General features: G+C 58.3%; 1 protein-coding gene and 1 long non-coding RNA gene across 6 annotated transcripts; one reads left to right on the forward strand and one right to left on the reverse strand.

Annotated features, from left to right (window-relative positions):
• The first annotated feature begins 16 nt into the window (after nt 1–16).
• LOC139034317 (uncharacterized) lies at nt 17–12,983 on the forward strand. Of its 5 annotated transcripts, none has more exons than XR_011486716.1 (5): nt 17–337; nt 3,354–3,415; nt 5,691–7,832; nt 8,861–9,227; nt 11,310–12,983. It is a non-coding gene; the product is annotated as an uncharacterized lncRNA (long non-coding RNA). The 5 variants fall into 5 exon arrangements; XR_011486715.1 differs by having other exon boundaries at nt 7,597–7,832; XR_011486718.1 differs by lacking the exon at nt 17–337 and adding an exon at nt 473–1,189.
• On the reverse strand, nt 1,871–23,680 carry ADAMTS10 (ADAM metallopeptidase with thrombospondin type 1 motif 10). The gene is given in 28 exon segments (XM_070464825.1): nt 1,871–2,680; nt 4,517–4,676; nt 4,771–4,947; nt 5,205–5,409; nt 5,756–5,885; nt 5,983–6,109; nt 6,225–6,280; nt 6,283–6,387; nt 6,473–6,553; nt 7,506–7,629; nt 7,724–7,857; nt 8,086–8,188; nt 8,902–8,965; nt 9,060–9,205; nt 9,549–9,656; nt 13,880–14,021; nt 14,190–14,336; nt 14,428–14,533; nt 14,686–14,729; nt 15,140–15,285; nt 15,397–15,480; nt 16,898–17,115; nt 18,292–18,448; nt 19,055–19,401; nt 19,612–19,798; nt 21,237–21,317; nt 21,705–21,882; nt 23,405–23,680. Coding segments are annotated over 25 exon segments (3,309 nt in total). The 5' UTR covers nt 19,700–19,798; nt 21,237–21,317; nt 21,705–21,882; nt 23,405–23,680; the 3' UTR covers nt 1,871–2,570.
• Between the last annotated feature and the right edge of the window lie 1,434 nt (nt 23,681–25,114).

Below are 25,114 nucleotides of genomic sequence, written 5' to 3' on the forward strand. Positions count from 1 at the left end.
CCTGGGGGCGGGGAGAGCGCCCAGACGGGCCCGAGGGAGCTGCGGGTCTGGGGCCCGGAGCCTGAAGGGAGAGGTTAAGGACGGAAGGCAGCAGCTGCCAGACCCCAGGAAACCGCGTCTCCAGCCCCCTCGCGCCCGCCCCCCGTCACCCGGGGACCCGGCTACAGCAAGAGGGACGAGGGTCAGCTGGCTGCAGACTGATGGTTCTGTCCTGGGCTGCTCGGGAGTCTTCCAGACCCACTTGAGATGTGTATCTGCTCTGGGCATCCCGGGGCAAACTCCCACTTCCTAAGCCACTTCCGCTGGTCTTTCTTCCAGGAGGGACCTTGGGAATCAGGTGCGTTTCTGCCAGGGAGAGAGCAGTGGGAGTGGGGGGTCCCGAGAGCCAGGGGCATTTGGAAGGTCCCAGACTTTGGATGTTACGTCTAGAATTAATGACTGCCCCCCCCCCCCCCCCCCCCTCGTCCCAGCTCTCTTCATTTTCTCATCCCAAAACGGCGGCGGTGGGGCTGGGGATCCTGCCGGGGGCGCCTGGCGCGCACATCCGTATTAGTCGCTCAGTCGTGTCTGACTCTGTGACCCCATGGACTGTAGCCCGCCAGCCCTCTCTGTCCATGGGATTCCCAGGCAAGAATACTGGAGTGGGTTGCCATGCCCTCCTCCAGGGGATCTTCCCAACCCAGGGATGGAACCCGGGTCTCCAGCATTGCCGTCAGATTCTTGACCGTCTGAGCCCCCAGGGAAGCACATGGCATTCATCAAATGTTGGCCCATCTCCTGATGTTTGGGAGACCAGCAGGCTGGTCTCCTCCTGACGTTTGAGGAAATGGCAGTTCCGAGAGGCTGTCGTCTGCCACACAGTGGGGAAGTGGCGGAGGCAGAAACCGACCTTGGGAGAGCCTGGCAGGAAGGCCTGCACACCCGGGTATCCCCGCGCTCCAGGAGGCACACCGCATCCGGCGCCGAGACTGGCGTGCCGCGGCGCCCCCAGTGGCCACATCTGGGGAGCAGCCCGTTTCTCAACCGACGGGCTTGGTGCCTGCAAACCTCAGCAATGTCTCCAGGGCACTAGACGTGAACAGTCAGGACGACACCCCCGCCCCCAGCCTTATTGAGGGCGTCAGGGGAGGCTTCTGGGAGGAGGCGACTTTTTTTTGCTGAGACTGCGAAGTGAGCTGGAGTTAACCAGGTGAAGGGGGAAGGGGAGGGTAAACCTGGCAGAGGAAAACAGCTCTAGCAAAGGCCCTAAGATGGGAAGATGGTGGGTATTTTGAGGAAATTTCAGGAGTCCAGTGCGGCTGGAGACGGCAGAGTGACAGGGAGTGTGGTGGCTGGGGTAACAGGTGCCAGATTGCGTTGTTTTGGGAGTCTCTGTGAGAAGCTGTATTCTTAAAAAAAAAAAAAAAAATTATTTTAGGTTCTGTTGGGTCTTCCTGGCTGCACCCGGCTTCCTCCAGCTGCCGCGAGTGGGGGCTGCCCTTCCTTACTGTGTGTGGGCCTCTCATTGCGGTGGCGTCTCTTGCGGAGTAAGGGGCTGCTCCGCTTCTGTAGTTTCAGCACGCAGACTCCAGCACGGGCTTAGGAGTCGTGGTACTCGGGGTTAGTTGGCCCACGGGCATGTGGCATCTTCCCGGCCCAGGGGTCCAACCTGTGTCCCCTGCATTGGCAGGCGGATGCTCAACCACTGGACCACCAAGGAAGTCCAAGAAGCAACTGTGTTTTTGACCTAGTTACCGGGTTCTAGTCTATGTTGGTATAAGTCCCCTTTGGGCTGTTGGGGCCGACCTGTGAGGGGCTGTGGCCCCTTCCAGGGCGGGGGGATAGCTGAGTGGGACCCATTAGCGCACACACACAGCCTGGCACGGAAATCTACACAAGACAGAACTTTATTGATGTAGGGCTTCCTGGTGAGGGGGTGTGTGGGCCCCAGGGCAGGGCCTGTAGCACCATCATGGGGGTGGCCTGGATGACGGGGTCCCCCTGGGGCAGGCAAGGCAGAGAATGGGGTGGGTCTTCCCAGCTCTGCCTCCCCCCTCTAGCTGGTCTGGTTGGGGGCAGGGTGTCAGGGAGGTGGTGCTAATCCCCTCCCCCATAGCGGACATAGATTCCCCCCCCCCCCCCCAGCTCAGAGTGGAGGGGCAGGGCAGTGCTTGGGGGGGCAGGGCACCGGCTGACCCCCTCCCCACCCCCACTCTTCACAGTACATATTCCTATCAAAGGCGGGTGTTGTGTAGGGGGGCTCCCTAAAGGTGGGTGGCAAGAGTTCTAGAGAGAGCAACTGTTCCCAACTCAAGCTCACCCTGGGGGGGGGGGGGGGTCTCTCTGTGAACTGAGAGGTGCGCAGAGGAGGGGCCGTGGGCTTGGCCAGCCCCTCTCCATTCCCTCACCCCCCTCCCGCCCCCAGTCAGGAGCCCTGCAGGAGTTCCCAATAAATAACTTCCAGCTCCATCTCACCATTCACTCCCAGTTCCTGCCCCCTCGGGCTCCTTCAGGCTGGTCGGCTGCAGGTCTGGTTCCCCCCACCCCCAGCCCGCGCACATCCAGGACTCGCTCCGAAGGCCGAGCGCCCTCTAGCGACCCTGGCAGGTTTTGCAGCACATCTGGCGGAAGTAGGCTCTGCTGCAGAACTGAAATTTCAGCACCAGGGGGCAGTAGGCGACCTTGTTCACATCCTTGCACTCTGAAAGGGGCGGGAGAAGAGGAAGGGGAGGGGAATCTGGTCTCAGCGCCTCCCCCCTTCCCCCCAACCCGTAGCCTTGCGACCAATGGCTGCACACCGCTTCCTAGCTTCTCTGTGCCTTGACTTCTCAGCTCTCAAAGGGGGGCTTCCAACAGTAACCATGTCACTAGGCTTTTTGGAGAATTTTGAAAGAGAGTGCAGGTCTGGGACTTGGATACCGTGTTAAAATCACGAGAAAAGTGTTCCTTTCCCAATTACCCGTTTGGCGTATATAACCCTTGCTCGTTTCCCTTTGTAACAGACTAGGGACTTTGAACTCCAGTGTGGTCCTTCCTCTCAGGGTATATGTGTATTCTGTGTTCAAGGGTAACTGACAGTCTGTTCCTGATAATGGACCAGGGTTCCCACTTAGTAGTCACTGATGTATGACTGAGCCTGGGCTACACGTGGATTTAGTCTTTCTCCTTAAGGTGGTACGGAGAAGGCACTGGCGACCTACTCCGGTACTGTTGCCTGGAGAATCCCAGGGACGGAGGAGCCTGGTGGGCTGCCGTCTATGGGGTCGCACAGAGTCAGACACGACTGATGGGACTTAGCAGCAGCAGCAGCTTAAGGTGGTATTACCTCCAGTGAATATATTAACACATACCACCACTCCTCCGCCTCTTGACAGATAAGAAAACCAAGACACAGAGATGGAAGATGAATCCAGGCAGTTTGGTTCCAGTGCCTAGAGTAAGTAACCTATAGCTCTCTATGAAATATACATTTACTTAGGTAGAAAGAGATGGGCATATTTAGAGCAGTGGTTTCCAAGGGAGGTGGTTTTGCCTCCCAGGGGATATTTGGAGATGTCTGGAGGCATTTTTCGGTTTTCACCACTGGGAGGAGGGGTACCATTGGCATCTAGCAAGGTCAGGGATGCCGAACCATTGACAAAGCACAGGGCAGCCCCCGAGACAAGGAACCATCTGGCCCCAAACATCAATAGTGCCTGAGGCTGAGAAACTGATGCAAAGAAAAACATCAGGCAGATACTGTAGTAGCTCCCTTTCATGGATCACAGCCTTGTCATGGTGAAGGGGTTTGCATAACAATGGAGTTATGAGCTATGCCTGCAGGGCCACCCAAGACGGACATGTCATAGTGAAGAGTTCTGACAAAACGTGGTCCATTAGAGAAGAAAATGGCAACCCACTCCAGTATTCTTGTCGTGAGAACCCCATGAACAGTTTGAAAAGGCAAAAAGAGAACACGGGAAATGAGCCCCCCAGATCAATATGCTACTGGGGAAGTGAAAGTGAAAGTGTTAGTCGCTCAGTGTTGTCCAACTCTTTGTGACCCTGTGGACTGCAGCCTGCCAGGCTCCTCTGTCCATGGAGTTTTCTGGGCAAGAATACTGGAGTAGGTTGCCATTCCCTTCTCAACCAGGTGGATTCTTTACTAGTCTGAACCACCAGAGAAGCTCACACTGGGGAAGAGTGGAGGGCAAGTTTTCCATGGGGTCGCAGAGTCAGACACAACCTAGCGAGTGAATGACAGCTAATGTCATAGATGGAGATGAACAGGGAGGGTCAGAGTCAAGGAGGTGATTGAAGGGATGACCTGAGTTTGGGCCCCCAGAAAAATCGGGTTCCTACAACGCCTAGCACACAGGGGTACCCAATACATGCTGGCGGGCAGGAGATGATGAAAGATCTCTGGAGGTGGCAGAGAAAGGGATGTCAGTGTTTGGAGGCACTCTCGGGACAAGGGTCAGGACCCTCAGCTCTCCTATCTATGGCATCCTCTGGACAGGGCCCTCCCGGTCCCGCTCGGCCCCCCAGCCCCACAAACCTTCCAAGCCGTCCCCCGGGGGCGCGCTGTCACACTTGGCCTCGCACTGCTGCGTGGCGGGTGGCCGCAGGGCCTCGGCGCACTCGCGCGACGGCTGCCCGGTGTGGCTGGAACAGCGCACGGGGCGCTGCTGCTGCCCGAAGCCGCACTGCGCGGAGCACTGTGAGGAGTCGCCGATGAGCGGAAGCCTGGCACCGCCGCCCACCCCGCCACCCCTGCCCTGGGTCCCCGCTCGGCAGGGGGCGCGCGCCTACCTCGCCCCACTCCCCCGCCACCCAGCGGGCCGGAGGGCAGCGGCGCAGGTTGCAGCGCATGGTGGCTGGTGGCTTGGCCGCGGGCTGGCAATGCGCGGGGGGCAGAGTGGCGCGGTGATCTGCGCTCTTACAGAGGACCACGCGGTGGCGGAGGCCCGGCCCGCAGCTGGGAGTGCACTGCAGTTGGGAGGGGGCGTTTCATGCTCAGTGGGCGCCCCACTTCCCGCTTGAACAAGGACGGGGGTAGATGCTGATTCAGTGGGAACGGAGGACGGTATAGCTAACTTTGGACCAATCACGGGGCGCCCACTAGGGCCAGCGGGAGTGGGTGGGCGCCTGGAGGGGGAGTGGCGCCCGATGTGGGGCCACCCCGGCCCCTCCCTGTTCTGCCTAGGGAGTGGTGGGTGGGCAGCGGGCGGGAAGGGGCGGCTGACCTCCGACCAGTCGAGGGCGGCCCACTCCGGAGGGCAGGCGGGGCCGTGGCAGGCTTCCAGTACTGGGGGGCGCGGCTGCGGGCAAGCGCTGTCGTCCAGCGCCTTCTCCTCGGCCGCAGACACGCGGCGCTGGCACACGACAGAGCGGCTGCGCACGCCTGCATCACAACTGCGGCTGCAGCGAGACCAGTTCCCTACCACCCAGCTGCGGGGGGAGGGGGCGGTCTGAGACAGTAGGCCGGGCAGCACCCTGACCTCGGGGCACCAGCAGGTCCTCCTGCCTGACAACCAGAATCCTTATGGAAGCTGGCACCGGAATGCCTGCTGCTCCCGCCACCCTAGAGCCCAAACTCAGAACATCTTTACTCTGGACCCACACTGGGGGCAGGGAGGCACATCACCCCAAGGGCAGACAATGACCTGGACTTGACCAGGGAGCACCACTGCTCTGAGTCTGACTCTGGGACGCCCCTGACTGCACCTTAGGGAGCCTGGACTCCTCTGATCCCAGGAGCTTGTCACCCCGACCCTGCATCTCCGCCGGCACTCACTCAGGTGGGCAGGGCTCCGTGTTGCAGGCACGCTGCCTCTTGGGCAGCTTGCTGTGGGCGCTGCAGTGGTGGGGGGCCACGGCGGAGCTGTCCAGCTGATTTCGGCACTCTACGGCCTGCACCTGGCTGCCTGGGGGCGGGTGACAGGCCCGCTCAGCCCTGCCTGGCCCAGAAGGTCAGCCTGGTGACCAGAACCTGCCCCATCCCATCCCAGTCCTGGGTCTCACCGCCTGCACACTGGGCTGAACACTTGGTCCAGGGCGCGTAGTGCCAGGAGTAGGGAGGCAGTGCATCACGGGCGATGGGTGCATTGAAGCGGTAGCGGAGGGCGGGCAGTTCAGTTCGGGTCAGTACCTGGGGTCGCAGCGGCGGGGGGTGGGGGGCGGGGGAGGATCAAATAGAAGCCAAGTTCGAGGTCCCAAAAGGATGCTAACGTCCTCCTGCACCGTGCTCCCAGCCCTGCTGTTACCATGACGATGAGAGATGCGTTAATGGGTCCCAGGGCTTCTAGGCTCTGGGTCTGATCGGCCCTTGTCGGAGCTGAAAGGTGGTTCCAGCCAGGGGCAGGCGGTGGGGCTGGGGGGTCCCAGGTAGCCCCTCCAGCAGCAGGGACTCCTGGTCTCCCTTCAGGGCTGGGGGACAGCAGAAAGGTCAGAACCCCAGCCACGCTGATACCCCCGCTAACCCCCAGTCCTCATTCCCCCACCTCTGGCTCACCCAGGTGACTGAGGGAGAGGTTCAAGTCCTGGATGAAAATGTGGACGGAGCCTTTGGGGATCCAGACGACTTCCTCGTACCCTGGACGGGGGAGCTCAGGTGTCACTGGCTTGGTCTGGCCCTGTACCTGCCTGCCCACCCCACCCTCCACGCCTGGTCCCTGATGACAGCAGTTAACCATTACTGTGCCAAGCGCTTACAGAGACGCCCGCTGTGTCTCTGGCTCTGTGAAGTAGATGCATCATTATACCCACTTTACAGATGACAAAACTGAGGCTCAAAGAGATGAAACAGCTTGCCCAGGTTTTATAGCTAGGAAGTGGTTCAACTGGGATTTGAACTCCAACTTTCTTACCTCTCCAACCACTAAAATGGTTCAACCCACCCTACCCTAAGACAAGCAGCAGGACTGAGCTTTGGGCAGAGGGAAGGGGGTACCATGGGGTTCCTGAGCCACATATGGTGACTTGATGGTTTTAGCAGTCAGAGTCAGGTTGCCATGCGCTCCATCACTTATGACCTGGATGATCTTGGGCCCCTGTGGACCCTCTGTCCTTGCCCACCTGCATCCCCCATGCATACTGGTTTATCTGCCTGGACCCCCACATTGTCCCCTGGAAACCACACTTGGCCTTCAGTGCCTGTTTGGGCCCTTAACAGTTTCCAGCTCTCACTGCCCCCCAAACACTCCCTGGGGTCTCTTTCCTTCAGCCCAAGGTTGGGAAGTCCTCGAGTTCACCACACCCTGCCGCTACCCTTGCCCCTAGTAAGCTTTGTGGTTTAGCACAGAGATCACCTCAGCCCCCTTGGAGAGTCACGCTCCTGGCTCCTCAAGATGGCATGAGACCCTCAGGGTGGGGCATGGGAGAGATTTAGGTACCCCCCTGGGATGCTTTCACTGCGAAGGTTTAGGCACCAGAGCCCAAGCTAGTTCCTGGCTGTGACCCGGGGCACCACTCCTGGATGTTCTGGGGTGAGCTGTGCCCCCAGCTGCCAAATGGGGGAGTGTGGGAGGGAAGCTGGGGTCTCTCACCAGTCCCAAGCAAGGCTGGGCGGAAGACCCCCTCGATGGTCTCGCAGGCACTCCCGTCACCTCCGCACACGCGGCACTTGTCCTCCCGCAGGTCGGAGCCCAGGACGCGGTCGCAGCCCACGTGCTGGGGAGGGCAGTGGTGGGGGAGGGGGTGTCGGGGAGCCGCCTCCCACCTGCAGCCACCCGCCTCCCCTGCCATCTCCGGGAGGCCCCTGCACCTTGCACTCGCCGCTGACACAGATGTCCACCGTGTCCGGGCGGCAGGGCGTCCCGTCCACCACGGCCGCGGCCCTCTCGGTGTAGAAGTTGAAGCCCTCTGCTAGGCAGGTGAGCGAGCAGGCCTTCACGCCCCCTGGGGGGCACAGCCCCGTCAGACCAAAGGCCGGACCCCAGACCCAGCGAGGATGGGCAGGCTGGGCAGAGGAAGTGGGGGTCCCCGCTGTTTAGTCCAGGCACTCATAGGCACTCTGGTTCCTTGGGAGAGGGGCTGCTCAAGACAAAACCCATGATCCTGTCTCCACCTGCGGCTGCCCACCCCCCCACCCCCACAGCCCCACGACCATCTCAGTCCCCTGCTCACCTCCCCGGTATGTCTTCCATGTGTAGAACTTTCCACGAAAGGGGACGCTGTCAAATTCAGAGCACTGCATTTCCCTGAAGTCCTGGGAGCCTGGGGGACAGTCCTGGGGGCGGGGGGCGGGCACCAGAAGGGAGAAGTCAGGAGGCCAGGTACAGAGTGTGGGGGGGATGTAGTTAGGGCAGAGGCCCCAGGGTTGGAGAACTTATGCTCTGGAGACTGGAGGCAAGGAGGCCAGGGAGGAGGTCAGAGGGACAGGTGCCTCTGCAATGGGAGTAGGTGACTCATTCGAGTTTGTGGGCAAGCTAAGAATGACACCTGGGTTTCTGGTTTCAGACCATGGGGCCTTTCTTGAGAGAGTGGGCCTAGAAAGGAGTCAAGCACCCTCTTCATGAGTGTGTGGGACTTGTGGCTGGGAGTTTTGGACAGGAGACGGTGGTCCCTGGTCAGAAAGGAGTGCAATGAAAACTTGGCCACTGGATTGGCAAGGAGCACAGGGTCAGCTTTGGGGCAGGGGTGGGGCTTTGTGGGGGAGCAGAATTGGGCAGTAGAGGAAGGGGCCCCTTGTGGCCAGAGAGGGTTGTCAGGGCCAAACAATTATCTCCAGGTGGGAGACGCATCTACTGCCAATGTGTGAGCTGGAAGGAGCTGGGACCCAGGACAGGTGTGGGGAGGGCTGGGAAAGTAGCGGGTGGCCGCTGCAGGTTCCAAAGGAGATGGTGGCCACCCGGTCAGAGCTCATTGGAAACTGACTTATGCCTTTCTTTCCTCGTGTCAGAGGGACCTCGGTTACCCGGCTTGAGGTCCTGGGGAACTCACCTCGGTGTTGCAGGAGCGGTGCCTCCGTCTCTCGCCCAGGCAGTACTTGCCCCCGATGGTCGGCCTGGAAGCGGGGGGGCGACAGGAGAGAAATGGGGCAAGGGGAATAGCGGGCAGGGGCCTCCCGCCTCTACTGGCAGAAGGGCCTGAGGGCTGACCTGGGGCTGTCGCAGTGTCGGCTGGAGGAGGACACGCCGCCGCCGCACGTCCGGCTGCAGTCGCCCCACGGGGTCCACGGGCCCCAGGCGCCGTCCACGCCTTCCGGCCGCGACCCGAAGGGGACGCAGACCCGCTTGTAGCACCACTGCGGGTGGGATGAAGCAGGGGTGAGTCGGACTCTGCAGTCTCGAGGCCTTGGCGATCATTCCCACCTCCTCCCCAGCCCCACAGCTTTAAGCCCTCCGGGGGTGGGGCGAAAGGGGGGGAGGATGGAGGTGGGGCCCGGAGACCGGGATAGTATAGGGTAATGTGGGGGCGTGGCCTAAGCACACAGTCCCCAGCAGTGGGCGGAGCTAGTATTGGGCAAAGCATGCAGGGCGTAGCCTGGGAGGGGTGTGGCCTCGGGCAGGGGGCGGGACCTGCAGGCAGTGGGCGTGGCCAAAGCCGATGGAGGGCCCCGGCGGTGGCCCAGGCTGGTCGAGGCTCACCCCCTTGTCGATGGTGTGTGTTTGGCACAACGTGCCCTCGGCGGCCGGGATGCTGTTGGTGATGCACCGGTTGCTCTTGCTCAGACACCACAACTCGCTGCAGACCTCCTGCGGGCCAAGGTGCCCGCTCAGGCTCGGACCCTCCCTCCCACCTTCCTTGGGAGAACCCAGGCGACCCGCTCAGTGGGGCTCCAGCCTTCCTTTCTGGGTTTCTTTTTGCAACCACTTGCAGGGTATAGGAGGGGACCTCTTCTCGGGCTATAAGCAGCACTTATCAAACATCTAGTGAAAGTGAAAGTCGCTCAGTTCGGTCCAACTCTCCACGATCCCACGGACTATACATACAGTCCATGGAATTCTCCAGGCAAGAATATTGGAACGGGTAGCCTTTTCCTTCTCCACGGGATCTTCTCAACCCAGGGATCAAACCCAGGTCTCCCACATTGCAGGCAGATTCTTCACCAGCTGAGCTACAAGGGAAGTCCTATCAAACACCTAGGAGAGCCTCAAACTCCCTTAGGCACTATACTTTCCATTTTCCTGTGGTAAAACCAAGGATCAGAGAGGTAGGGTCACTTGCTAGAGGTCACACAGCTACTAAGGAGGCAATCTGGATTCTATCCCAGAACTTCAATCGATCGCAGGGTCTACGATCTAATCTCTCTGTAGTTCAGCCCCTTCTTTAGAAGCTAAGTCTGTCTGACCCCATGGATTGTAGCCCAAACCCATGGATTGGGCTTCCCAGGTGGTGCTAATGGTAAAAAACCTGCCTGCCAATGCAGGTTAGATGTGAGAGCCACAGGTTCGATCCCTGGGTTGGTAAGATCCCCTGGAGGAGCACATGGCAATCCACTCCAGTATTCTTGCCTGGAGAATCCCATGGGCAGAGGAGCCTGGCAGGCTGCAGTCCACGGGTTCACAAATAGTTGGACACAACTAAAGTGACTTAGCACACAGGCCCTTCTATCCATGGGATTTCAGGGCAAGAATACTGGAATGGGTTGCCATTTCCTTCCCCAGGGGATCTTCCTGGGAGTTCAACCCCTGGCACCTCCCAAGTTTTTAGAAGGAAACTTGGGACCGGCTGAGGAATAAGGAGGAAGGATGCTGGATTTCTTTTTAGAGTGGGCAAAGCAGGCCATCTCAAGAGCTGTGGTTCTGAAAAATCCAGGCTTGATGATGGCTCAGGTCAAGGGCCCCATCTTTAACTTTTTATTTATTCCCCCAGCAGGTGGTTCTTATTGTTTCCCCAACCTAAACTGGGGAAGTTCCCCAAAGTTTTAATCTGTGAAAGGTTGAGAGAGGATAAGGTCAGGCTGGGTCTGTGTGGAAAGCTGCTCTAGTTCTCCCAGTGAAAAATCAGCCCATCTTCTTCCTGAGTCTTACTTGGGCTGGCTCAGACTCTGGCAACCCACTCTTGCCTGAAAAATCCCATCAACAGAGGAGCCTGGTGGGCTACAGTCCAAAGGGTCACAAAGAGTTGGACACAACTGAGCAACTAAACACATAAGACAAAGACTCTGGCAGCAGGTCCTGTCCATGGCAGGAAGCTGGATCAGTCCCAGGGAGCCATTCTGACTCTTTAGGTCCAGGTTAATTAATATCCCTGGACAAGCCTTCCTGGGTTCAGGTGTGGCCAAATCTGACCCTCTAGCCTACATCCTGTTCATTTCCCAGAGTCTTGCCTCTGAAATGCAGAAATCCTTCTCGCCTCATTTTACAATAACATGTACTCTTCTCTTTGAACCCGATCCTCCCAAGCTTTGAAGATTTGGGATTGGACCCATCAATGGCTGCAGGAAGGGACGTTTCCCGTGTCAGCCTCTGAGAGACAACTGCACACATGTGAGAAGCTTACAAGGTGGTCCTCAAAACTTGCTTCCTCAGAGGACACTTCTCATCTAAAAGCTCAGCCTGTGGCTCCTTTGGTGGCTCAGTGGCAAAGAGTCTGCCTGCCAGTGCAGAAGTCATGGGTTCGATCCCTAGTCTGGGAAGATCCCACATGCCTTGGGACAACTAAGCCAGTGGGCCACAACTATTGTTCCCAGGAGCCACAACTTCTGAGCCCATGTGCAGCAATCACTGAAGCCCATTCACCCTACAGCCTGTGCTCTACAACAAGAGAAGCGCCTTCAATGAGAATCCTGGGCATTGCAACAAAGAGTAGCTCCCGCTCACTGCAACTACAGAAAAGCCCACACAACAATGAAGACCCAGCACAGCCAAAAATAAATAAATAAATAAATAAATAAAATTATTAAAAAAAAAACACACAAAAAACTTCATCCTGGTTCTCTGGCTTCACTTGGGTTATATCCTCCTGGCCATTTGTTAAAATACGACAGATCCCACTTCTGACACCTCTTAAAGAGAACTGCCTAGTCCAGCCCTGATCATGCTCCTTTCCACAAGGAGGTTCCACGGTCTGTAAGAAATGAGTCCTGGGTCTCATTTAATTCTGGGAGACTTTAACTCCAGCACTGATTTACAACACATTCCCCCTCCCCAGGCCTTGTCTGTAAGATGGACCTTGCCTACATATGGCTGAGAGGTGTATGACAACAGAGTCAATACGAGAGGGCTTGCACAAACACCTTGTTACGGAGTAATAAAGGCCACAACTACCTTCAGACCATGCATCAGACCCAGCTCTTTACACATATTAACTGAGTTACATGTAGTCAATTATTTATCCCTTTGCCAGGAGGGCCCAGAAGATGTTCCTTGGAAAAATAAAAGGAAAAGTCTATTCAACATACAACCAGCAGTGGTCCGTGCTTAATAATCTGGCACTTCCTCCACCTCCCTACCTCATTATAAAATTTGGATTCATAAAAAAACCTAGAGTCAAATCCTAGCTCCACCATGTTCTCTAACTGTGACTTTGGCATTCGTCCTATGCCTCAGTCCTTCCCCCTGCAATGTGTGGCTGTTAGGATTGTCTGGAGTTTAACTGAGATGATAGGTATGGCATGCTGGACCTGTAGTGAGCATTCAGTAAGTGTCTGCCATCACTGTCACAGTTAGGACATCTGGGACATGGCAGAGGCTCAAGTGGCTTCTGAATTCTTTAGGAATTCACTAGAGGGAGCCAAGTTGGGTAGAGTGGGGTGGCAAGAGTTGGTTAAATATAAATGGATCAAGGGGCTTCCCTGGTGGTACAGTGGTTGAGAATCTGCCTGCCAATGCAGGAGACATGGATTTGATTTCTGGTCCGGAAAGATCCCACACGCCATGTGGCAGCTAAGCCTGTGAGCAACAACTACTGAGCCACCATTCTAGAGCCTGGGAACCACAGCTACTGAAGCCTATGTGCCTAGAGCCTGTGCTCTGCAACGAAGAGTAGCCCCCGCTTTCTGCAACTAAAGCTTGTGCGCAGCAACGAAGATCCGGCATGGCCAAAAATAACTAAATAAGTAAATAAAATAAATCTTTAAAAAGATTTAATGGATTGAGGGTTTCTTTCCCTGTCTTGCACTGGAATAAAGTGAGGGCTTTTAACACCTCCCTGCTCCTTGTTTTGAGTTAACACAGCCTCGGCTTGGACATTCAAACTGATCTTTTTGAGTCTTGAAGATGTGAAGGGCTGCGGCTGGGCTATTTGGGGTGAGGCTGTAACGAGTTGGGGAGCATGTTCAGGGAACTGGGGAAGGTGGGCAGGGGAGGGGCAGGCCCTAGATGAGCCAGGGGTCCTTGGTGGCTGGAGAGGGAAGCAAGTGGGGCACCAGTTTCCTGGGAGGAGCTGGGAGGGCACCCTCAGCTCACTCCTCCTTGGGTGGATGGGGCTTCGGGAGCTGAGCCTAAAGCCTCAAGAAAGAGTGGGGCATGACCAGGAGGCTCAGAGGTTGTCCAGCTAAGAACTGGGGCCAAGAGATCTTATCTTGTGAACCAGTCAGCGGGGGTTGCAGGGAATGAAGACAGGGTGTCCCTGGAAGCCTCCGTCCTATTTTTTTGCCAAGTGGGGAAGATGGTTCATCCCCTGGGAAACTATTTCCACCAAGTCTGGAATGTTTGGTTAAAAATGGCCCCGTTAGGGCTCTTGGGGCTTTGGTCCTGCTGTAACAGAAGGGGTACCCCCAGGTTCTCCCCAGCTCAGCCCCAAAAACAGGGGTCTGGAGAAGCAAGGGGATCCCATTCTTGTCCTTGAGCACCGAGATTGCGTGTGACATTTGTATAACCCTCCCATCCATCTCTGTGCCCGAACCCGCCACTGAGGCTCACATCCCTTCCCAGCTCTCTCATCCCCACCCCCTGTCCCCACCCCACCCCTGACCCTGGTGGTGGCGGGCCCCCTCCCCTCCCAGGAAGGAAAGCAGGAAGGCTCTCTCTACCCCGTATTTACACTGACGCGATTTGACTCCATGCTGGAAGCGGCACTGCTCATCCGCGTCGTAGGCCTGGCCAGGGGCCACGGTTGGGTACACGAAGTCCTGTCTGGGGGGCCGGTTGTTCAGGCAGAGCCCCAGGCCTGAACTGTGGAGAGAAGAGAGCGCTGTCACACTGGAGGGCTGCAGGCCAAGAGCACAGGGGCCCCAGTTGGGTGCGGGACCCTGGGGAGCAGCCCTGAGCAGATCACCCTCCTTGGAGGCACCCCCTTTTCCCCCAACATGAGTGTGAGACCCTGGGCAGGCAAATCCTCACTCCAGAAAGCTGGTGATGTAGTCGCGGCTACAGGAGGACCACACAAATGGGTTGGTCTTCATGGTGATGTGAGCCGCCATGAGCTTCGCTGGGTCCTGGCCACGGGCCCCGCAGCTGTTGCCCACGCCGTCGTGGTTCATGCCAAACCTGGGGACAGGAGCAGCAAGCAGCTCCACCAGGTGTCGGGCGACACTTCCCCGCTCTGCCTGCCTGCCGCCTCCCCTGTCCCTGGCCTCACGTGTGTCCGATCTCGTGGGCGATGGTGAACGCCGTGGCCAGGCCGATATCCTCGTTAATGCTACAGCTTCTCTCTCGCTCGCACATCCCGCCCACAGGGGCCAGGCCTGGGGAATGGGCATGGGGGTGGGGTGGGGCTGGGGGCTCAGGGCTGTGTCCGTCGGTTCTGCCCACTCTGCCAGGTCCCCACCCCCACTGGGGCCAGTGTCACCCAGCCCACCGCCTTCAGAGGTGCCTGAAACCCAGGGGACCCGGGTACCTAGTGTGCCGCAGGGTTTGTTCTTGTAGATGCAGATGTCATAGCTGTGGGAGGAGGCGGGGGTCAGGAGGCTGGGCCGCCCCCCTAAGGGCCACCCCTCCCCCACCCCGCCCCTCTCACGGTCGAGTCCCACCCCTGAACCAAAACCTCATGCTCTTCCCCCAGCCAGCCTTGGAGATGCTGGGGTGCATGAGTGGCCAACTGAACAAACGACAGAGTGAAGGATGCGTCAGTGCCCAAATAGACCCCCACCTGCCTCCCCACATTCTCAGGCTCCCAGCAGCTTCTCCCCCTCCCTGGCTCCCCGACAGGGCAACTGGACAGTCCTGGTCTCTCCCACCTCCCAGCACAAGTGACCTCTGCTGGGACTTGGGCAATCCCCTGGACCATTCGCTCCTCCCCCTGGCCCCCTCCCGCACAGAAGGCCCCCCAGGAGCCTTCCCCTGCCCCTCACCGCGTGATGAGCACTGCCGTGTCATGGTTGGCCACGCCATTCTCTGGGATGGCATTGCCATGGCCGCTGCGGTTCACGATGGACTTCTGCCACTTACAAAAGCTGTCCAGGGACTTGCCAGCGTGGTGGGTAATCTCCAGGGTGGGCTGAGGATGGACAGAGTGAGGTACACGGGTACCAGCCACCCAGGGGGCAATGCAGGCAGTGCTGAATTCTGTGGTGGTGGAAGGTGGGGGAACCTCCCCCCTCCCCCGCACCTGGTCCTCCGTGAGCAGGATGAGGCGTGTTACCAGGATATTAACGATGTTTCCCAGACTCGAGTCCTGGAAAAGTTTGGCAACCTGACCTCCAAGAAACAAGAGAGACCGAGTCTTAAGAGGGGCCCAGAATAGGAAACTTTAAGAGAAACGAGGACAACAACTGTATCAATCAAGTGCCTACTGTGTGCTGGGGCTCAGGCTATGTCTGCTGCCCAGATCTTCACAGAAATAGGTATTAGTATTCCCATTTTACAGATAAGCCACCCAATGCTCAGAGAGGTCAGGACACACAGCTGGTAGGTGCCGAAAGTGGAACTCGAGTCTGGCTAAGCCTGCCTGCTAGCGTTTGTCTTTCCAGCTCAGCCTGTCTACTTGTCCTCCATCCTCGATGCCCACCCAACAGCTGCCTCTGCCCAGAGGCAGCCTGAAAGATGTGCACATCTGGCCTCATTCCATACTGTCTTTAAGGCACTATTTTAAGCATCACCACTGGAAAGTGGAGGTGTGGAGGCAGGAAGCTCTGGAGACAGTGGTCAGAGAGAAGGAGGAAGTGGTCAGAGGAGAGGTGGATGACGGAGGCCACTCTGTGCAATGACCTTGAAGCCCTGAGCCATCACCATCCCATGTGGAAACTCCCCAGAAACCCTGGCAGGTTAGAGGAAACTTGGAAGCCCAAGGAAGGGAGGCAGAGCCTGGGCAGAAAACAGTGGGGTTAGGCATGATATTATGTCTACATAATAGGTCATCTGTCTGTGCTAAACTTTCTCTCTTCCCTTTTTGCTTCAGTGGAACAACAGCATCACTCACCAAGCCCTGACTACGTGCCAAGTTGTCTAGCTGTCTTCCCTCCCACCACAGTTTTGTGACAGGTACTATTATAATCCCATTTTACAGAGGCAGGAACTGAGGCTCAGAGAGGTCCAGAGTCTTAATCAAGATCCAAGATGGGTGCTGACTCTGAGTCAGCCAGCTCATCTTGTATAAATTTATAGGAAGGCGCTTGGGTAAGCTTTGCATGCAGACAGATGCACGCCCATAAGTGTACTGCTAACCTCAACAAGTACCTGCAAGTTGCCTGTTTAATTTTATACAGCAAACAATTATAGGGTAAGTACTGTGAGTTAGGTGCATCTGTGAGCACTTTAGCAATTCACTGCATCCACTTAGCCTTATGAAGTTGGTACTATTATTAAACCCATTTTACAGGTGGGTAAACCAAGGCAGAGAGGCAAAGTAGCTTGCTCAAGGGCACACAGTCAAAGATTGGCAAAGCTGAGATTTAAGCCCAGGTTGGTTAGCTCCTGAGTTCATGCTCCTAGCCACCGTGCTAGGCTACTTGTCACTAACAGGCTTTGTTTCTAACGCACCCTGTCCCCTTCCCATTCTGTTTCACTGGCATTTGATCAGCGATGGGGGGATGGTGACAGCCCTTTTCCTGACTCTGGAGGTGGGCTCCACATTTTGGGGGGTCCATGCCCAGGGAGGGGGAGGCACTTACAATGTTCATGATGGCCAGCACGTACTGTTCCACATCCCGGCGCCCGTGGTAGGCCACCATCATCTTGTCAGCCACCACTAGGGTCTCCACGTAGCGCTCTCGGCTGACGGAGCGCTTCAGGCCTGGTTGGCCACGCTCTGTTTCATTGCCGAGGGGCCGGGCAGGTGGCGGTTTCAGGGTGCGCAGCCACCACGGCCGCCCCTTCCACGGTTTCTCATCTGGATGGACAATTTCTGGTCATTCTGCTGCTCGAGCTGTCCGAGTCCCTGTCTGATGGTTCATCTGGCTGTCAAACACCTCATGCTCTGGCTCTTGGTTCTACAATGGTGAGGCTGCCCCACTGCCAAACTCACTGGTCGAACAGCCTCCCAGCATCCCATGACAATCAACACGACCATGCAACTTCCCGACAATTCTACTGCCAGAATCGAGGTGTGTAGCAGCCTGCTACACTGCCAGAACTGTGTGTTGGTATGACTCTCTGGCCTTCTGACTGGGCAACTTTTTACTCACCCTGCAGCCCAACTGTCTGGCTGTAGAATAATCCCCCTGCCTGACAGTCTTTTCTGACCAGCTGTCTCACTGACCATCCAACTGTGACACCACTTTTCTGTTAGGACAACTCACTGTGGTTGTGTGTCTGCTATGATATGCTACTTTGAGACTGTCAGATATGCAACTAACAACATTCCAGTGGTTCTGCATTTTCACTGGACAGAGATTATTTTTTTTAGCTCTATGACTATCCTGGTGAATCCCTGTTGTCCAGCTGGCTCCCCCAGTGGCTCAAGACAGTAAACAATCTGCCTGCAATGTGGGAGACTTGGATTCAATCTCTGGTTCGGGAAGATTCCCCTGGAGATGGGAAAAGCTACCCACTCCAGTATTCTTGCCTGGAGAATTCCATGGATTGAGCAGCTTGGCAGGCAATAGTCCAAAGGGTTGCAATGAGCTGGACACGACTGAGCAACTAACACTTTACTTCCTTTCCTATCCCCTAAATATCTGATGTTATAACCGTCCCCCTGCACATCTGGTTGTAAATCTGATCTTCTGAATGGTGGCTAATTTCTCCTGACATTTTCCATTGTGCAACTGCTCCAGTATCTGCTACCACTATCCCACTGCTTAATTGTCTGATCAGATGATAATCCCAGAGATGGATGGTTTTACAGCACCTGGCTGGCTATCTGGCTGCCTGTCTCATTCACTGTTGGGCCATTGGACTCTGGAAGTGACAGGTGGGCTGTTCCACTGCCTACTGCCCTGCTGACTGTCTGCATTGCTCCCTGCATGCAGCTGACCTCCAGATGGAGGGACACCGGCATGTACCTCTATCTCGAGGCACAGGTATTGTGCAGTCCCTCTGCCCAGCCCCAGACAGCCAGTTGTACCTCTCACTCCACAGGCTGTGTCCAGGTGAGGGTGACGCAGAGAGGAACGCTTATACACCACGTGGGGGCCACTCTCCTCCGGTCCCCGGTGCCCCTTGGGCCCCCCTTGCAGGGGCTCGATTAAGTATTCTTCTTCATCTGCCACAATCAGGCCATGCTGGGGGTTGGGAAGTGGGACAGAAGGTTCGGTCAGGTTCTGGTTCCCAGGACCCCAGGACCCTATCTCTGTCGTTCTGATTTCATTCCTTCTGTTTCACTTGGTTTACGTTACTACTGCCTTTTCAGTTTCTTCAGATGGGTGTTCAGCTCATTAATTTTCAGCCTGACCTAAGGCTACACATTTTCTTCTAAGCACTGCTTTAGCTGCATCTTAAAATAGCTAATCCTCTTGATGAGCTCAAAATGTTTCAAAATCTCCCACTGAGGGGGACTTCCCTGGTGGTCCAGTGGCTAAGACTCTGCACTTCCAAGGCAGGGGACCCGGGTTCGATCCCTGCTCAGGGAACTAGATCCCACACAGAACAACTAAGAGTTTGCATGCTGCCACCAGAGATGCGGCATGCACGACGGAAGACTGAACATCCCGTGTGCTGCAACTAAGACCCGGTGCAGCCGAATAAAGACAGAAAGGAAGAAAGAGAGGGGGGAAAAATTGGAATGATAAAAAACCCTGCTGTTGTGATTTCTTCTGTGACCTATATAAGTGTTCTTAACTCCCAAGCTCGTAGGCATTCCACCCTTTCTCCCAGAACCCTCCACTCACCAGGCCCCCGCAGGTGCTGATGGCCACGTGGGAGCTGCTGGCCTGGCCCTGCAGGTGGCCCGCGTAGAGGCAGTGGGGCCGGGCGGCCCTCTGCCAGGCCAGGCCTTCTCGAGTCCAGTACTCCACAGACACGTGCCCCGCCAGGAGGCGAGGGCTGTGTGTCAGGTTTAGCAGGAAGTGGGTGCTGGGTGCGGCCACCTTGTAGAAGAGACGGGACTCTGCTTGAGGTCCCGTGCCCCGACGCTGCCTCCGGGGAGCCGGGGGCGAGAAGGCCAGCAGTGCCCCGTTGTGGTCCACTCGGGTGGGGAAGGCGATCTCATAGCTGTCTAGACTGGACAGGAACTCATCTGCGGGTGAGGGTCAGAGGCCTGGGGTGGGCCCCGGGAAGGAGCCCTGTGTGCTGCCTGCTTGGCTGCTGGGTGAGTGAGGCTGGCTCCAGTGGCCCCTGAATCTGGGTCACTGGCCGCAAGACTCTGGCCTCACCGACCCCAAGGCCTCCCCCCGCCACGATCCCCGTTCAGTTCCCACTGCCACCCCCCATCCTGGGTTGGGCCTACCTTGAGACCGGAAGGCGTGTGTGACCTCGAATGCGAGGCCCAGCCCCAGGGCGAGGGCCCAGTGGAGGATCTGGCAGGCGGGAGCCATAGAGGCCACGTGTCCACATGTCTCTCCCCAGCCCCGGCTGCTGGCAGCCCACGCAGCGCTGCCTTCCCTGTTCACAGCCTGGGCAGCATCACCGGGCTCCTGGGAGGTGGAAGGGTGGGAAGCTGGGTCAGGGGGGGCCTGGACCTACTGCCGGCTGGAGCAGTGCCAAGGTCCCTTGCCAGGTGGATAAGGGCACCTGCAGCCAACCCTCTCCCCACTCCAGGTTTGAAGACTGAACCCATCTCTAGTTCAGTAAACTCCCTCCTCCTGCCCGCCCCCCACGCCCCCAGCATCCTCCTTATCCTCTTAGGACAGCTGAGGATCTTGACTCCATGAGCACCTACTACGTGCCGGCTACTGGCCAAGCACATTCATGCCATCTGATTTCATCTCCACGATAACCCTTAGGATTCACTCATCAGGTGGTGACTGTACATAAGATAGGCTTCCCTGGTAGCTCAGGTAGTAAAGAATCTGCCTGCAATGCAGGAAACTCAGGTTCCATCCTGGGTTGGGGAGATCCCCTGGAGAAGGGCATGGCAACCCACTCCAGTATTCTTGCCTGGAGGATCTCATGGACAGAAGAGCCTGTCGGGGTACAGTCCATGGATAATATGAATATAGTCCCTGCCCCACTCCCCACTCAACCCATGGGACTCAAGTCTCCCAGGAGCAAGAGGACAGACCAGTAAATGAAGAGACACATGATTCAGATCAAGACATGTTCTTTATGAGAAGTAACCGAGAGGCTTGAAAGTGGAGGTGGGAGGATGAAGACAGGAGAGGGTGTGCCAGGGGGAGGACCAGCAGGAGCAAAGGTCCCGGGGGCAGGGAGGAGCTTGGTGTGGACCCATGACCCCGAGGGCCAGTGCAGGAGGACCACACGGGGAGAGGGAGACTGGCCTGGGACACATGTGAAGGTCGGCCAGCGAGAATTTTCAACCCAGATGAAACCCAAGGCCAGTGCTTGGCACCCCTCCCACCCTGGGTGAGGGGTCCCGCCCTGGGATTCTCTGCCATGGGTAGAACCACTCACCCCACCCTGCATCCTGGTCTCTGTCCCCGTGACCTCTCTTCACCCTAGCCTTCCAGCCTGGCCCTTAGTCCCGCTTCCTCTCATTTCCGATTCTTCCTCGAAGCTTCAGGCCTGCGGGGCAGGTCTGTTTCTCCAGCCTCTACCCTGGGCCAGCCTGCCACAGACACCGCTCTGGGCCACCACCCCGTGCCAAGCCCTCCACCCCCTCCTGTCTCCGCCCTCCTCCTCCTCCTCTGTGCAATTTCCCCCTTAATCACACACTGTCTTGTTTTCTTTGCAGCCTGGCCAAGTCTGAGAGTTGATCCCCAAACAGGGCAGTTCAGCTTCTGAGGGGTGAAGCCAGATAGATGCTGACTTAGAAGCTGACCTCTCCCCTTCTTCTGATTGGAGTCCCCCACCCCCCCGCCCCAGTGATGGGGAGCTCACTCTCACTCTGACTGTTCCTCTTTTCAGACAGGCTGATGTTCACCCTGGGGGTTTCTTTCTCCCCCTCCTGTTTACCTTTTGGGGGCTTCAGTTGGTGGCGCGGTGTTGAACCCTTGTGTGCGGGTCCCTCTGGGCCTCAGTGCTTCTTCTGGGAGCCTGGACAGGGTGGGAAGGGGCAGTGAGGAGAGCGGAGCTGGGGCTGGAGTTCAGGGGTCACTGAGGACACCTTCTCCCCTGCCCTGGTCAACCTCCTTTTGGCTTTTATCCTCCCTTGGTTCCTAGTCTCCAATCCCCCAAAGTTCCCTCCTCCCCCACTTCTGTCCCCCTCTCCCACCCCACTCCCATCTCCTCTCCCATTCCATCCCTGACTAGCTCTGGGATTAAAGCCCTCCCTGCGTGGGGTCCCTTGAGTCCCTTCCTGCCTTAAGCACCTCCCCATGTCCAGGAGGCAGCATTCTCCCTGCAAACGAGGCTGGAGCCCCCGGGCCTCCCCAAGTCCGGTCTCTCTCCTCCTGCCCCTGCCAGGCCTGGTACAGTCCTCACCTCCTTCCTCTGAAGCTGGGCCCCTTCCCCCAACAACCTCACCCGCCTCTGGTGCTTCCAGCTCAAGGGGGTGTCGTGGAGAGGGTGGAGGACCCAGCGCAGGTGATGGGTGGGGTGGGGTCGGAGGAGCCTGGAGTGGGGGTCAGGTACGAGGTGTCTACCAGGGGGAGGCCAGCATCTGTAACAGGGGGACATCCTGTGTTGGTGGGGGGGCATGAACAGCTTGGTGACTCTGGAGCAGGGAAGAGAGGAGGCTTGGGGACAGGTAGAGGATTCCGGGCCTGACCTCTAGGGGTGGGGGCAACAGGATGTCAGCAGGGGGTCTCCCCCAGGCTGCGTGTGGGGGGCGATCACACGTCTGTGAGTGTGTGACTTTGTGTGGTGTCTGCCCACGTGACTGTGTGTGTCTGCCCATGTGACCCTGCGCGCGGCTGCAGGAGTGTGTTTGTGTGTGTGTGTGTGTGTGTACCCAGGCCTGGCCTTCCCCCCAGCTCCTCCTCCTGGAAGGCAGGAGGGAGGTGGCCGGCGTGGGGGAGGGTGCCAGCTCGCTGGAGGCTGGGGGAGGAAATGCCGGACGGAAACCGCCGCTACTACAGAGACTCCATCCCACCCTGGGGATCCTGGGGGGACCCCCGCTGCTCTACACCCAGACTCCAGGGCTGTGCTGGGGGCCAGGGCCACAGAGTCTCCCTGTGGAGGCCAAGGCCGAGATGGAGGCTGCCCCGGGGCAGGACTCCCAGCCTGGAGAGGAGAGCAGACAAAGGCCCAGCCCGGGAGGAGGCCGGCACCCAGGCACCCGCTGGGTAGGCAGCCAGCCGCTAATTAAAGGCCCTGAGCCCCTGGCTGGAGACGCCGGAGACAGACCTCCGAGGCCCCAGTGACCAACTCAGGGGAAGTGGGCGGCGCCCCTCCCACACCCAGACACACACACACGCATACAGAGACTTGAGGGTGACCATACCTGTGCAGCTGGGGAACCAACAACCAGACACCCCCAGACCCACAAGACACCCCCCCACTCAGTACACACTCACACCTCCCAACACCCGAGACACAACCACACACTTCCCAGACCTACATGCACACACACTCATTCACACACATACCCCACAGACAGACACACACACCCGGGCCTACGTGCACAGACACGTACACACTCAGAACAGACCAGAACACACACAGTCCTGCAAACCTTGAGACCCACCAGATGTCTGTACCCACAGGCGTTTACACACTCCTTACACCCTGACACACACAGGGAGACACGCCGGCAGATGCGTGCAAACACACACTCATCCGGACACTTACCCAGGAGACACTGAACCCCGTGCACACACTGGCTTACACTCACACTTCCGCAGACACACAATACCCACATCACACATCACACACAAGTTCAAATACAGCCAGACATTCAGATTTTCACGTAGGCACACAGGCGCTGACACACGGCATTTACACAGACGTGGATATCCACATCCACACACACGCACACCCAGAGCAAACAAACCCAGACCCGAGCTCCCAGGACCCCAAGGGCGCGGTGCGTGTCGCACAAGCTCAGGGGCATCGCACACCGCCGCGGCCCCCACGGCCCGACGTCCCCGGCCCCGCGGCCCGGGGCCAACCCCGGGCTGCGTTGCGGACACGCAGGGTCGCCCGCAGCCCCCCGGCCCGCCGCGCCCCGCCCGCTCCGTTACCCGCGGCCGGCCGCCCGCCCGGGCCTCCGCCTGCAGTCCCGCCGCGGTCTCGCCGGCCCGCGCGCAGGAAGGGAGGGAGCGAGCGCGGCGGCGTGGCCGGGGGAGGGGGCGCGGGGACGGCACTTCCTGAGCCGCCTGCCAGGGTTATAAAAAAACCCCCAAACCGCGCGCCGCCAGGACCCCGCCCGCCGCCGCCCGGCCTGGGCCGCGGGCTGGACCCGAGCCAGGGCCCCGGGAGCTCGGGCGGCCCCGCCCGGACCGGCGCCCCGCCGTGGGGGCGGGGGTGGGGGCAGGGCGGGGGGCGACACGGTGGGGGCGGGGATAGTGGGCGGGGGAGTGGGGGAGGGGAGGAAGACTAGGGTCGGGGTATCGGGAGGGAGGGAGAATTGGGTAGGGGTAAGGGGAACGGGGGAATGGGAGCTGGGGGGGGGGGTGGTCGGGGGAGGGGGAGATGGAAAGGAAAGAGGTGGGGCAAGGGGGAGGAGGCACACCGGCTGGGGGGATCAGAGGCAGGGAAGGGGGAAACAGCGAGGGGGAGGGGAGGGCCCACCCCCTCGCCAGCATCCACAGCGTCCACAACAGCTGTTATTTATTGAAGGCTCCTCCTCGCTCAAGCAAGCATTTATTGGGCGCCTCCCGTGTGCCAGGCACAGTGCCCAGGGAGCCTGGATCCATCTCAACCTGCTCCCGCCCTCTCAGCTCTCCCCTCTGGGAGTTTGAGCAGCCCTGAGCCTGGGCGTGGCCTGACCGGGCCCATTTCACAGAAGAGGAAACTGAGGCCAGACGGTGGGGGGAGAGTGAACGCTCCCTGAGAGGAGGGGTCCTGTGGGTTTTGGACAGCCCTGGGTCAGTGCGCCATAGATGAGCTAATGCATGAACAGGGGTGACCTGGAAGGTCAGAGCAAGGTTGGGATTTGAACCCTATGTGACTGGCACCCCCTCAGGCCTCTGGGCGCCCGTCCAGGAGGCTGGAGCTCCTGGACAGGATGAGGCGGTGACCCCTAGACCTCACCATTCCAGGTATTTTCCAGGCCTGGCCCCCAGGGAGCTATGCAGAGGCTGGGCTGGCCTTGCCCTTGGCCTTCTCAGCTTCCTCATCCCTGGGTGGCTGAGGGGGCCGGTAGTAACCTTTACAGGGCCGCTGGGGGAGGGGTTCTCTCCATAGCAAACTTGTTTTTGCCTTGAACTTGGAATGACTTCTCAGGGCTCCTGCATACTGTAGGTGCTCTGTGAATACCACAGTCCTCCTGGAGCTCCCACCAAGTTGACCCTTCACCTCCATCCCATCCTGTCCCCCCTGCCCCACCGCCCATCCCGCCAGATGGGGGGGCAGCCCATCCTCCTGTTTGCTGCCCACTCCCAGGAGGGAGGAGCAAGTCTAAATGAGCCCTCTCTGCCTCTGCCAGCCTGACCCTCTGTTCCCCTCGTGGGCCTGTTGGGAGCCCGCCCTGCGCCGCCTTCTGTTTACCTCTTTCTCCATCCGAGTTGGGGGGCGGCTGCCTTTGTTTTCTCTGTTTCACTGATGCTAAAAGCTCCTCCTTTCAGCCCAGTCTGGTCCAGCCACAGGCCCTTCGTCTGCTGATGGGTGGCCATCAGACAGCATGGAGAATTTCTTGAGTTGCTTTCAGCCGGGAGAGCTCCCAGGCTGGGCCACTTACTAGCTGTAAAACCTCATAATTATCTGGGAAACGGGCTCTTTGCATCCATGCC

Source organism: Odocoileus virginianus, chromosome 3 (assembly GCF_023699985.2).
Source record: "Odocoileus virginianus isolate 20LAN1187 ecotype Illinois chromosome 3, Ovbor_1.2, whole genome shotgun sequence".
In the NCBI taxonomy this organism is placed as follows: Eukaryota; Metazoa; Chordata; class Mammalia; order Artiodactyla; family Cervidae; genus Odocoileus; species Odocoileus virginianus.